The sequence below is a fragment of the Dama dama genome, chromosome 15 (genome assembly GCF_033118175.1).
Source record: "Dama dama isolate Ldn47 chromosome 15, ASM3311817v1, whole genome shotgun sequence".
Lineage (NCBI taxonomy): Eukaryota > Metazoa > Chordata > Mammalia > Artiodactyla > Cervidae > Dama > Dama dama.
The window spans coordinates 91,922,725-91,937,312 of record NC_083695.1 but is presented as its reverse complement, the minus strand read 5'-3'; the positions used below and the strand labels follow the sequence as shown (position 1 = coordinate 91,937,312).

At 48.2% G+C, this 14,588-nt stretch overlaps 1 protein-coding gene across 2 annotated transcripts in view; it reads right to left on the bottom strand.

The window, feature by feature from the left end:
* Positions 1-14,588, bottom strand: part of DOCK1 (dedicator of cytokinesis 1) — a 544,913-nt gene that overhangs the window by 357,790 nt on the left and 172,535 nt on the right. For both annotated transcript variants that reach the window (XM_061162908.1, XM_061162909.1), the window contains exons 24-25: positions 6,166-6,236; positions 3,337-3,443 (exon numbers count right to left, since the gene is read on the bottom strand). In XM_061162908.1, the coding sequence (XP_061018891.1) occupies positions 3,337-3,443; positions 6,166-6,236 (178 nt within the window). The remainder of the gene's footprint in view (positions 1-3,336; positions 3,444-6,165; positions 6,237-14,588) is intronic.

Here is a 14,588-nt window from a genome sequence, read left to right as displayed (position 1 = left end):
AGCCAACCTGCACCCTGTAAGCCTTGACCTGCTGGGACCCAAACCTGGCAAGGGGTGATGCCAATCTCAGAATTCACTGCCAGCCTTACTGCACCCAAATCAGCTCGCCATTCCCATCAAAGTGAGACTGGAATAACTTTGATATTGGAGGGAGAGGGAAAGAAGCGTTTTGGAGCAAAGCACCATAGTCTGTGCTATGAGAGAAGCAACACACACGCGGATGAGCAAAGACTCAGCCCCGCAGCCCAGCAGGGGAGCCGGAGGGGCCGGACAGGGAGCAGGTCCAACAGGGGAGCAGGAGGGTCCGGACAGGGCGCCGCTCCAACCACACCCCCCAGAGCACGCAGGCCATCCAGTGCCATCAGCAGCCTGCGCTGCTGAAGCTGGTCAGAACGCATTCTAAAAATCCAGACACAAAGAGACATAGTTTGAGCAATTCAACTTGGATCAGGAAAGAGGACATGGACAACTACATTTTTTACAAATTAACAAGAAACAGAACAAAGGGAGACACTCACAGCCATCATATCTCATCAGAAAATGGTTTGCCTTTAAATATTTATACCATATGTGGCACAGAATATTTTGCACAAGTAATGACATTGTAAGAACAGACCAACCGGAAGATTTCCAGTGTTACATCTTTCCTGACAAGGAAGTAAGATGGCTCTTGGTAACTCTGAAGATGCAAGGAGCCCGAGGTGAGAAAAATCAAGGTTGTCTTTGTTGTCTTTACCCAGAAAGAATCTGAAAACTCAAAGCCTATACACGGGGTCATTTTAACATTGGACAGCACATTCTGAAATGCTTCCAGGCAGCCAGCGAGTGTCTGGAAGTACATTTGGGGAGCCAATTATGGCTCAGACATCATCTAATAATGGGACAGTTCTAGAGCTGCTTGTAAGACATGAAGCTTCAGGCTAATTTTGGCTCATTCATCATTGCCCATAATAATTCTGGATTCATTTATTTCCTACAATCTCATTGACTACCTTGGGTACATCTGGCTATTGAGATTAAATTCCAACCTTTGTAATATCGAGAAAGATACTAAGTTGATCATTCTAAAATATGATACATCCTGGTAATTCCCTGTCAAACAAAGCTAAATATTTATTTTATGCTGCATATTTCTAAAACAAGACTTAAGGCAGTCTTAAGATTTAAAAAAAAAAAGAAAAAACTTATAAAACAGGAATGAAAACCAAAATTGAGGACAGTAAAGAGAACAACTGCCAAACACACAGACTGACATAATTCTCAAAAACAAATACTAAGTTTGCCTTCAAGCTATCTACTAGCTAAAATAACATGTGTAAGTTTCCACAGAAGAAAACACTTCCCTGAAATACATTCTTAAAAGAAGATCTATTTTAGTATGTTTAACTGAACCGTTTATGCCTGAGGTCTTTATTCAAAAGGACCTCATTCATTTGGCATGTGGGACAAGAGTTTTCAACAGAAATTTTGAAATAGTTGTCATTTGTCTTCAAGAAGGTCTTCCCTATAACAACACTCAGTAAAAGCCGACTATGAAAAGAAGTAAAGTAGCTCAGTCGTGTCCAACTCTTTGCGACCCCATGGACGAAGGAGCCTACCAGGATTTTCCAAGCAACAGTACTGGAGTGGAGGGCCATTTCCTTCTCCGGGGAATCTTTCCGACCCAGGGATTGAACCCGTGTCTCCCGCATTGCAAGCAGACGCTTTACCGTCTGAGCCACCAGGGAAGCCAAGTACAGTTGCTGCTGCTGCTGCTCCTAAGTCGCTTCAGTCTGTCCGACTCTGTGCGACCCCACAGACGGCAGCCCACCAGGCTTCCCTGTCCCTGGGATTCTCCAGGCAAGAACACTGGAGTGGGTTGCCATTTCCTTCTCCAATACAAGTACAGTTAATCCTTAATAATTGTTACTTTTTGACAATTGTTAACTCAGTAAAGGTGATGGTAATAGCAGTGGAGGTGTGTCTGTTTTTGTGTCTTAGGGTTGGATGATTGGAAGAAGAGATATTAGTAATCTACCTCATAAGATCCAGATATAAAAACTCAGGGGATTTTACCTGCTGTGGCATCAAGTTTAGTTGATATGGAAAGAAACAATGAGGCTGCGTCTTCACAGATCACCTCTACCACCATGCCCTGCCAAGGGCCCCAAAGAGTCCCTAAGCTTTAGTAACACCTGAAGAATGAGCAATTCAATATCCAGCCTTCCAAGGAGAGCCTGAAATATGGACAGTCGGATTACTGGCTTAAGGAGATGTGTGAGCTTTGAGTCGCAAGCAATGGTGAGAGTTGACTTTCTTTTATGCAAGTGACAAATAGAAAGAGAACGATGTTTGGAAGGGCTGCAGAAAGCCACTCACTTCTTGGTTTCATGTTCTTTCTCCAGAAAAGCACTCCCACTCAGATGAAATTTTTAACATTTCCTCTTAACCTAAGCCTTAGCTATAAGTATAGACTACAGGGAATTGTATAAAGTTAAATCAAGAAATAAGATTAAAAGCATAGGGTCCAGTAGTCCAGATGGTACAGAGGATTAACCAGACACACACTGAGTTCTCCACAGGGAACTGAGCTACTCCATCTCTGAAACAATGCCACACATGAGGACAGAAGAAAATGAAAGAGAAAGCCAAACAGCTGGACAGAAATGGAACAGAAAAAATGTATGCCGTTCCATCAGAATGTCATTCAACAGTCTTCCCATCTCCCTCCAATAAATGAGGAAGGCCGTGGGATTATGCAAAGGTCTTAAGCTTTCAATAAAACTTCTTGACAAGTGTAAAATATTAATTCAATCTGTCCAAACAGAAAGAAAGTGATTAATAAAAAAGGGTAGGGAGATAACATGTGGAAACATAAAGTGTCCTCAGGATAAATGAGTTGAGGAATCATTCAAATTCTTTCTCCTTTGCACAGGGTTTGAGGAAGCCCTGTCACAAAATGCTAAGTTCAGGCTAAGACAGAACCACTACTTTGATGCTGAAAGAAAATTTGAAACTTTTCATTACAATCATCTCAATGGAAGTCAGTGATTGCCTCCCCAGGATAGATAATCACACATCTTAAAGGCTACAATGTATGCTGATTATCCGAGGGCCTTGGTATACACCTAAATTCCAAACTACGAGGATTGGCCTTCATTTCTCAATGATCTGTTACCTACAGTAGATGTCAATTACCATTCTCTGGCAAGGGCTAAATCTTCCTTTCTTGTAACGGAGCTGTTTTAATTGGGGGCAACCTCCCCACTCCTTTTGACAAAGAGAGAATTCAGAAGGGTCAAGGTCTCCCGACAGTGACTAATGTGACAATTTAGTGATTCTCAGGGTTTCACTCACCATGCTGTGTGAAGAGGTCACTGTGAATTATTTCAATCAAGCAATACAGCTTCTGAATGGTCAGCAAACCCACGGGAACATTCAGGATGAAATCAGTAAACATTTTGCTGTAAAAGGAAAAACCCAAGAGAGAGTTGAAGGATATACTACAAAATGACCCAACAGAATACAAGACCGTACTGAGACGTGAGCTCACTGAATGGTCATTAAATGCCACCAGAATGTTGAATGAGGCCCATTATATAATATGGACCAAAATCTCACCCAAAAGAATGATGCATTATGATGTTATTTTTCATTTCACACCCACTAAAATGGCCATAATTCAAAAGACCACCAATACCAAGTGTTGGCTAGGATGTGAAGGAACCAGGACCCTCATACCATGCTGGTGGGAATGCAACATAGTGCAGCCACTTTGGAATACTGTCTGGCAGTTCCTGAAAATGTTACCATAGTTACCATCGGACCCAGCATTTCCATCTCTAGGTGTATACACAAAAGAAATGAAAATATATTTCCACACAGAGTCCTGTGCATGAATCAAAGTAACGTTATTACACGTGAAAAATGGAAAAACCCAGATGTCCATCAACTGATGAATGGATAAACATTTCACCCATTAAAAAAAAAGGAATTTCTGACATTCACAGACCTTGAACACATTACGCTAAGTGAAAGAAGCCTGTCACAAAAGGCCATGTATTGTATGACTTTATTTATCTGAAATGCCCAGAAAAGGCAAACCTATACATACAGAAAGATTAGTGGTTGCCAAGCACTGGAGTGGGAGTAGGCAGTGACTCTTCACGGGCATGAGGAATCTTACTGGGGTGAAACTGTTCTGACGTTAGATTACGGTAATGGTATAGAAGTCTCCTTCCTGATGTGGGAAAACAAGATGTCTTCAGTGCAGGAAGTCTATTGTAAACTACAAAATGTAATGTTGAATGCATTTAGAGTGCATGGGTATGCGTGTGTGTTTGTGTGTGCGCACGTGCACGCACAAAAGATAACCGGAAGGATCCAGATCATCATGGAATCATTATAACTTTGAGCTATTCTCCTCTGCGATTTCTTCTGTATCATCACAACATGACTCAATCTTCTAAAGAGGGAAAAACACATCCACGATTTTCAAAGTCATTGAAGAGGAACCCACGCGAGCAGAAAGAGTCAAGGGCCCAAGAGCAGATGGCACTGGTCCTGGGGAAGGGTGGGGGTGGTCTCCAGGCACGAGGCACATGCACCAGCTGTGAACACGGACATCACCCCTGTAATGAGTGAAGGCCTGGCCCTGAGCCCCAGGAAGACAGGCCCAGAGTGAGGCCACAGCCCACCCAACCTCAGCTCCCCGTTCATCCTGTTTCCACACACCTGAGGTTCTCAAACAGGAGCATTCACTGGAAGCACCTGGAGGGATCTTTGGAGCCAAATGGCTGGACTCCACCACAATTTCTAATTCAGAAGACCTGGGAAGGAACCCGACATTCAGCAAGTCCTCGGGACCTGCCGGGGCCGCTGTTGCCTGAACCACTGTCTGACAGCCGGACGCGCAGAGACCCGAGCGGGCAGACACAGTGCCCAAGGGCCTGTTTGTTCCTCCTTTTCTCATTGAGCACCTGTTAAGCTAGAATTGGCACTGTCAGTGCCCGGGGGCCGCAAACAAATGTGTCCACACAGGACACTAAATCCTTGGGCACATCAGACACGAGGTGATTCACGAGGCGAGCAGCTCCCCAGGAGCCCCTCGCCCCTCACTCCCAGGGCAGGAGTGACCTACAGGAAACATAAAATACAGGAAGGATGGCCGCTTTTCATTCCATTTAACCACCCAGGGGACACACGGCCCTTTATCAATATTTAGGTGGGCTTTCCTGGCTCGTCAAATGGTGCCATCACCTGGGGATAAGTTTACTGTATCAAATGTTAAATCAAATCGCCAGTCCAGGTTCGACGCATGAGACAGGGTGCTCAGGGCTGGTGCACTGGGATGACCCTGAGGGATGGGATGCGGTGGGAGGTGGGAGGGGGACACATGTACATCCATGGCTGATTCATGTCAATGTATGGCAAAAACCACCACAATATTGTAAAGTAATTAGCCTCAAATTAAAATAAATAAATAAATTTTTTTAAAAAAATCCAATCAAGGATCAGACAAGGACTGTGCTGTGATGTCTGGGGTCACAGACCCATGTACCCACTTGCTCACGACACCTGTTTTCCAAATGCAGTGACGTCTGCATGGTATACACCTGAGCCTGGGCTTAGACAGTGATGACGGCAACACTGAAAGGGGAAAGGAAGGATTCCATCCCCAGCCTGACTCTGAGGTCTGACAGCCAATGCCCAGCTTGCCTGGAGTTTGGTTTGCTTTGGTTTTGGTTTTAGTATAACCTGAACTGACCATCTCTGGCTCCTCTGTCTGAAGTTCACTGCTCTCGGTCAGGAACCCCCTGGAGAGAAGCTGTGCGGAGGAGGTGAGACACGAACATTAAATCTCCTGTGTCAAAACGTTTAGGTGCTGAAAACAAAACCCAAACCCAAGAACCACGTAGTGAATTTTCAACTCTAAAGGGTGCAAAATGCCAAATTTGTATTATTTATGCATGAAGCTAAAATTAATCCTCTAAAGAAAATATAGTGACTGTTGATAGATGATTCCTTTTTCACATAAAGACATAATGAGCTAGAACATGTTCCAGAAGGATCCAGGGCACTGACCTATGTGGACATGAGCTGGAACCCTGGGCATCCCATGAACTAAAGGAGGCCAAGCATGGTATGTGGGAAGCCTTCACCCTGGGTGCTTCCTTGCTTCCTTACCTGAGCTCTTTGGGATCAAATACCAATTTCACATCGTTGACAATAGTTGGCAAGTATTTCAGCGCTGCCCCCTGCAAACCAAGAACAGAGAAGAACGTTGGGCATCATGCAGTTTGGCAAATGTGAATACAACGTTGTGATCACTATGGAGAACCAGAGGCACATCAAGAAGGCAACACTTTCCAGATGAGAAGCTGATGGCTGAGCACAACAAAAATAGAGGGGGTAACAAAAGGCCTCTGACCCACAAACAAGGGAGATGTTATATGTTTATCCTGACACATAATAATAACAGCAGCGTTAGCTAAAGCCAATACTCTTTGCTTGCTTACTGAATGCCTGAGAAGTGGAAGTTGAAATTTAGTCGCTCAGTTGCGTCCGACTTTTTGCGACCCCCATGGACTGCAGCCAGTCAGGCTCCTCTGTCCACAGAATTCTCCAAGCAAGAGTACTGGAGTGGGTTGCCAATGAATGCCTATACTGCGCTAATAAGCTTTTATGTGATTTTCTCCTTAACTCTAAGGAAGTTATAGCAAAAGAATACCTGTGCCCTCAAGCCATCAGATTCACTGCAGCCCTCACCCTGTCAACAATTACAGTGATTGCCTTTGTTCCATTCCAAAAATGACTGCCTGTATATCTAGGTCTCTTAACTTGGAATCATTTTCTTCTTTAGTAACTTTATCTCCCATATTTATATTCCGTATCTTCTAGGAAACCCATGCTTTCAAAAACCAATTGAGGGTAATAACAATGGACCCTAATACACGCCCTGCACCATGCTGCTGCTCTTGTTTTAGTCATTCAGTCGTATCTGACTCTATGCATCCACACAGACTGCAGCCCGCCAGGTTCCTCTGTCCGTGGGATTTTCCAGGCGGGTTGCCATTTCCTCCTCCAGGGGAGCTTCTTGGCCCAGGGACTGAACCCATCTCTTCTGCACTGGCAGGTAGAATCTTTACCACTGAGCCACCTGGGAAGCCCCTGCACTGTGTTAAATCCTTATATATTTTATCTTTAATTTCAACATAAATCCTACAGGGAGCTAGCTGTGTTGGAAGGCAAGGTAACTGACAATAGGGATGTTAATGACTTTGCCCCTGATCTCACAGTTAGTACTGAGCTGAGCTAGAATTAAAATTCAGTTTGGTGGGGGACAAAATATTTCCAGTTTGGTGGGAAGCCAGAGCCTCAGTGCCCATCATTTATAGCTGGTTAGGGAAAAGTCCTGGAATTTTAGAGTCCTGACCCTGGCTGGGATTGCCCACCACCCCTGCCTGTCACTCTAAAGGACTCCTTCTATCAGGCTGAGCCCCCCCTTCCTAACGAAATGGAGGGAAACAATTTTCATCCAAATATCTCCAGGGGCTGCAATAAAGCTCAGAATCTAACTGAAAAGAGCACTGGATGAACAGACAGTGCCACACCTATTACCAAAAACAGTTGTCAGCATTGTTGTCCAAAAGCAAGTAGGCAGAAACCCATTTTAAAAAGAATACCCTGAGTATATGGTCAGCTGATTTGCAGCAAAGGGACAAAGGTGCTCCCTCCGCCAGCACCAAATGAAACTCCTTCCATACCTCTCTCCCTATATAAAAATTCACTTTCAGTCGAACTTAGATCCATAGATCTTCTATCCTAAAAACTATAAAATGGAAGAAGATACTTGTGAATTTGGGCTAAGCAAAGATTTCTTTCACATGACAACAAAAGCATAATCCATAAAAGAAAAAAATTAATCAATTATATGTCATCAAAATAAAGAATTTCTGCTCTTCAAAAGAACTTCTGCTGAGATAACAACAGATGAACCACACACTAGGAGAAAATAACTGCAAATCACACATCTGATAAAGATTTATATACACCATATACAAAGAATTCTTAAAACTCAATAATAAGAAAGCAATCTTCCACCCAAAACAGGCCAATGATTTGAAGAGACACTGTTTACAAAGGAGACCCATGGATGACATATAGGTACGTGACAAGCTACTCAGTCACTAGTCACCGAAGAAATGCAAACTAAAACCACAAAGAGATACCACTAACACCTACTAAAATTGCTAAGCCAAAATAAAATAGAACAAAAGAGTCTGACCATACCACGTGGTTCCTGCAGATGCTGCAGGTCTGAGAGCAAACTGGATCAGCAAGTGTGAGAATGCACTCGCCACGCAGCCCAGCAATCGCACCCCTGAGTGTGACCCCACGGAAATGCAAACTCGGGTTCACACAAAACCTTCTATCTGAATGTTTACAATTACTTGAAATTGTCAAAAACTAGAAACAACCTAAATGTTCTCAAGAGGTGAGTCCCTACAACGGAACACTACTCAATCATGAAAAATACCAAGATGCTGTTACATATGATGTGGATGAACCTCACATGCATTCTGACATGTAAGACAAACTCAAAGCTTCAAACTGATTTCATTTTTAGAACGTTCTAGAAAAGGCACAACCAGAGGGAGGGAGCATACCTCAGGGGCTTCCTCAGGGATGGAGTCCGGGGGAGAGCTTACCTCCAGGGAAGGACAGAAGGCAGGGGGTAGGGGGAGCTGTCCTGTGTGGCTATGTACAAACTATACCTTACATTTTTAAATGAATAGTCACTGGAGGCAGAGCCATGAAAAATGCCTGAGAGACTCTTGGACCTTTTAACACTCTGGTGTCCAAGAGTTAAGCGGTCAGATTCAAGTAACTTCAAAGATGAGTTCAGGTTTCCTCTGGTGTCACCTGTCAATTTTCTGTAACTGCCAGACACTTCTCTAGGAGCTTGCCTCTCCTGACAATAAGCCCTCAGCATGGCCAAACCAGAGAGGTCTACCGCCAACGCCTCTCACAGATGAGAAGGTGAAGCCATTTGCCAGGTTGTGGAGCCAATGTGTCCACCTCCAGGGTCAGAGTGAAACCACCCGAGAAAGCCTCTGTGCTCCACAGTCGAGATGCTCAAGGACAGAGAAGCTGAGTTTACCTGTCAGTCTGCACTCCAGGGCTTCCCTGGCGGCTCAGTGGACAAGAATCCACCCGCCAATGCAGGATATACCGGCTCAAGCTTTACTCTGGAAAGATTCTGCACATCTCAGAGCAACTAAGCCTGTGCACCTCAGCTGCTGAGCCTGTGTTCTAGAGCCTGGGAGCTGCAACTCCTGAGCCCAAGTGCTACAACTACTGAAGCCTGTGTTCCCTCGATCCTCTGCTCTGCAACAAGAGAAGCCGCTGCAATGAGAAACCTGCACACCGAAATTAAAGAGAAGCCCCACGAGCAGCAATCAGAGAAAGCCCCGCGTAGCAACGCACACCCAACACAGCCAAAAATGAAATACAGATACATAAATAATTTGTAAAAAAAAAAAAAAAAAGTCTGCACAACAGACTTATTGGTGTCTTTTCCCCCGGGGATAACCCCGTCCTTCAATGCGGACCAGGTCAAGGAATCCCAAACGCTCTGCTTTGAGAGGCAACTTCTGAAAAGAACCTTAAATGGAAACAATTTCATTCCTGTTTCCGAAGTTCTGCTTCAACTACCTCGGAGTTGCTTTGAAAAACTGAAAGATATTTATTGTGACATTTAATAATAAACGTTTGCACAGCTGACCGCTCAGGCCTGAAACTGCCTTGTCTAGTTTGTGAGGGCCCCTGGGGGGCAAGGACCCATCGGCATCACATGTTTCATCCTGAACCCCACGAAGCAGCCTCTGCCTGCAGCAGGTGATAAATAACAGGTCACAAGGACCGACAGCAGCAAACCACACGGGCCTTCGCGGTCCACCCTCGGCTGCCCAGGGCTGCTGGGCGCCACGTTAACCAGGCTCCCAAGGGCTCCGCTCCTGACGTCACAGCGACGCCCACAGAGGGAGGGCCATACCCACTGTGACCCCCAAAGGCTGGTTAACAGGGCCTCCTGCCGAGTGACCTAGATCCTAGGGACGTCCCGTCTCACAGTTCGTGAGGATTACAGAGATCAGAGAGGGACACAAACCCACATCGGTCCTGGACAACGCAACAAGGACAGGCAGGCGGAACGATGTGAAGGCGGGGGCGTCTCCTCTGCATCCCATCTCGAGCTCCCCATCTCTGGTGGTCCTGGGCTCCACGCCACCCTGCGCTTTGCCGTGGTGACCACTTCAGTCTCTCTCCTCTCTCCTCCAGCCCAGGATCCCAGCCCCTCCCGGCTCAGCTCACCTCCACCTTCAGGGGAAACCAAAACCCTCAGGAGAAAACGGGACTGGCGGCCCTGCCCACCACTCAAGCCAAAACAAATCTGCCCGGACGCCCACCTCTGCCCATGCCTCCAGGCGAAGGGAGGCAGCACCCCACCCCACCGTCTGCTCAAGGGCCGCCTGCGTTTCCCACCCTGCGCTCTCCAGGGGGCCGGCCCCTTCCCGTCACACGTGTGCCCACTCTGAAACCACCCAGAGCCCCACGCCCCGCACCTCCCTGCCCTGCCCTCCATTCCTGCCCAGGCCCCAGGGACACCAGGCCCACCTGCCGCCAGGTGACCTCCCCCTGACACTGCTGTGACCCCTCACCTCCCGGGGCAGCCACCTTTCTCTGTCCCCCGCCCCTCCCTTAAAGGTGGGTGTCCTAGCTGTCTTGTTCTAGAGTTTTCACCTCTGTCCATATACCCCCCAGGAGGACCCCCTCCATCCAGCTTGACTTCTAGCATCCATCTCTGGGGTCACCTCTCTCCTGAGCATCTCACACACACACATACAACCAGTGGCCACTGGTTTCAGGGCAGCCTCACAGATGCTGCAGACCCCCTGCCTCAGATGAGACCCCACCCTATGCCCTGCTGCTCCAGGCTCAGGGCGCTGCACTCTGAAACCCCCAGGTCACTGCCTCCTGCTCCGTCTTCCCCACAACAGACCAATCACAGGGCCTGGCGGATCCTCCTGATCCCATACCTGCCTTAACTGCTTTCTCCCTTCTTACAGCTCTCACCCTGGCCAGGCCACTTCTGTCTCCCTCTGTCAGGAAGCCACCCCCTACCAAGGGAGCTCCTGCCTGCACTCTGAGCCCCTCAGGGTCATGGCCCACTCGCAGCCGGAGCCGCTTTCCTAAGAGACAAGTCTAACTGACATCCGTGGGCAGTACTGCCCTGCTCCTGACCGCCCGGCAGCCTGCAAGGCCCTGGCCCCACCTCCTCCCAAGCTGTCCTGGTCGGCGGCCTCCAACTCCACCTGCAGGACCCTCCCAACCACGTGGAGCCTCTACCAGTCTCCCCCCTGCTCCGGGCCCCTCTGCTAGGTCTGAGGCTACGCCCATGCTGTTCCCTCTTCCTGGCTTACTGTTCCCATCACTCCTGTCCCTGCCCCCAAACAGTTACCTTGGTGACGTCTCAGTCCTTAGCTTAGCCATCATTTTCTCCAAGGTGCACGGATTCCAGGTTAGGCATCCAGAAACATTACTCGATAGGCCGTATGTCTGTCTCCCCCAGACCAGAGCCCCGTGTCCACCCGAGGGCCCTGGACACAGTAGGACCCCCAGGACTCACTGGCTGACAGCTCTTTATTTGCTCAGCCGTGTCCAACTCTTTGTGACCCCACAGACTGTAGCCCCCCAGGCTCCACTGTCCATGGGATTCTCCAGGCGAGAATACTGGCGTGGGCTGCCATTTCCTTCTCCAAGGCATCTTCCTGACCCAGGGGTCGAACCCCCATCTCTCGGGTCTCCTGCTTTGGCAGGCAGATCCTTTACCACTGAGCCACAAGCTGCTGACTGACAGAGGTTTGCACAGAAGCACCTTCATCTTCGACTCTCTAGCTCTCTGCTTTCCACGCACAGAAATGGGCCATGTCAGCTGATACCCACAATGTATCTCCTCCAGGCTGACCAGCTGTTAGAAGAGGCAGGGCGAACCCTGAGGTCCCCCCGCCATCCCAGGCAGCCTAGGTCTCCTGAAGATGCACATGCCATCGCCCACTCTCGCTAAGGGCCCAGCCAGCTTTGCTTTGCCCAGTTCTAATATTGGTTCTTTGACGAGATCTTTAAGTGTTTGGGTTTCTGCTCGCGCCTGCAGAAAAAGGCTCTGGGCTCCTTGGTGGAGTCCGGCTGCTCCACTGAACTCAGGTCTCTTTCAAGTGCACGGGGCTGCAGCTTCGAGAGCCCCTTGAGATGTGAGCTCTGGGCAGACAAGGCGGGGCTCCTGCCTGTGATGGAGGCAGCTGGGAGGAATCTCACGTGCAAAAGATGCCTCCAGAAACAGAAGTCCCCAGTGCAGACAGGACAGGGAGGCAGGCGGCCGACACCCAGGAGCCGGGGCCCCACCCTGGACGAGGACGCGGGCTCTGGGCCAAGCTGTTGCCTATGCCACGTACTGTGTGGACTCAGGAAGAAGGCTCTCTGGATACCTCTCGGTGGGAAAGGAGGCAGCTTAATAGTGGTTAACGGGGTGGCCTCCAAAGACAGTCAGGAGAGTGTGGGTCCCCGCAGAGATGATAGGACACCCCTAATTCATCAACACTGCTCACAGACGACAGCCAGGGCCACCGCTGGGTGTGAAGACCAGAAAGCGTGTGGCTGTGTGCAAACGTGAACACACAAACCTTCTCGGGGCCTTCCCTGGCCGTCCAGTGGTTAAGACTTCACCTTCCAAGGCAGGGCATGTGGGTTCACTCCCTAATTGTGGGAGCTAAGACCCACACAAGCATCGGGACCTAAAAAACCAAGACATAAGACAGAAGCAACAGTCTAACAAACTCAATAAAGACCTTTATAAAATGGGCCGCATCAAAAAAAAAAAAAAAAAAACCAACTTCTTCAATGTGTAAACTCTCCATTCAGTGAAAACTTGCCTTCATAAAGTCCTGATTAAAGTGGTAAATAATGTATACAATCATTTGCCAAGTCTCAGAGACAGTCGGGATAATAGGAATACAGAGCACTGGGGAGGTCTCTTTACTACTGTTGTTTTCTTTGTATCACTTTTGGTAAATCGGTTTCTTCTTTAAACAAAGTCTTGCTCAGAATGGGCAAGGCTGTTTTGAACAGAAGGGGAGAGGCCGGGACCCCACCCAGGCCCTGGCGAGGTTCCCTGTGGGCCACCAGAGCGGCAACCTCACTTCCCTGAAGGTGAGGGGCGGGGAGGGGACGGGGCCTCTGGGACGTGCCCAAGACACAGGGCTGAGCTCGGAGGAGCGTCTCTTCCTCCATGTCCTCTGAGGGCATGAGCCGGGGACCACATAACCTGGGCGAACACACCCCTGGGATGGGGTCTAAGCAGGCACAGAGGCCAGACAAGAGAGGAATGGAGAGGAATTCACTGTCTTCAGCTTTGCATACTCATCTCCTGCTTTTTAAGTCGTCATTGGACTTATCCATGTTTGCTTTCTAAGGAAGTTTATTCCTTCAGATTTGACTTTAAATGTACCTAAATTAAGGAAATGGCAGCTTAAGCCCTGGCTGGCATTTCTCTTTGAACTTGGTAAGGCTTGACCTGTCCACACGAGGAGGGACTCTAATTCTAAATGTATTTGGGCCTCAAACACGGGGGGAAAAAAATGACCCACTGACACGCTGAGAGCACACACTTGAATCGCCTGCACACTTGGGCACATGAAGGCTTTAGGTAAAACTGTTAATTACCACCAAAACCCAGACTAGGGCTCCCCGCACTGCTGAGCAGGGACTGAAAGGCCGCAAGGCTCAGAGAGAGACAAGGAACAAAACTGGGGCCAGTGGCAACGCTGTTTCTACTTCTGTTCGGGGAAGCAGGCTGACTGAAACCCCCACCCTGCCCAGGCACCATAGTCACCATTTGCATGAGGTGTTTCACGACAGGAGGTCCCGGTAAGGAACCCGGAACGAATAAGCCACCACCAACCGGAAGAGTTCAGGAAAGGTTAAAAGGAGACACCACCTGTCCGACCACCTCCCAGAATCCTTCTCTCTGGCACCCATCTTGGCTGGACAAGGCAGGCGCCACCAGGAAGGACTCTGAGTCAGAATGACTGGCTAAAGATGACCCGGAAACGAATCCCGTCACCATAAAACCCGAGACTGTGAGCCACGTGGTGGAGCAGTCCCCTGGATTCCCTCACCCTCCTGCTCTCCTCCCAGGAGCCCCTTCCCAATAAAATCTCTTGCTTTATCAGCACATGTGTCTCCTCAGACAATTCATTTCCGAGTGTTAGACAAGAGCCCAGTTTCAGGCCCTAGAAGGGGTCCCTCTTCATGCAACACTTACATTAAAAGACAAGCAAGTTGCTGAGTGTCCCTCTTAATATTAGCATCCTCACATAACATCCAGGCAAGTGAAGAAGTTATGGTATGCACAGACTTGCCGTATGATCCAGGAATCCCACTCCTGGGCATTTATACAGATAAAAAACTCTAACCTGAAAGATACATGCACACTACTGTTCACTGAAGCACTACTCACAATAGCCAAGATGTGGAAGCAACCTAGATGTCCA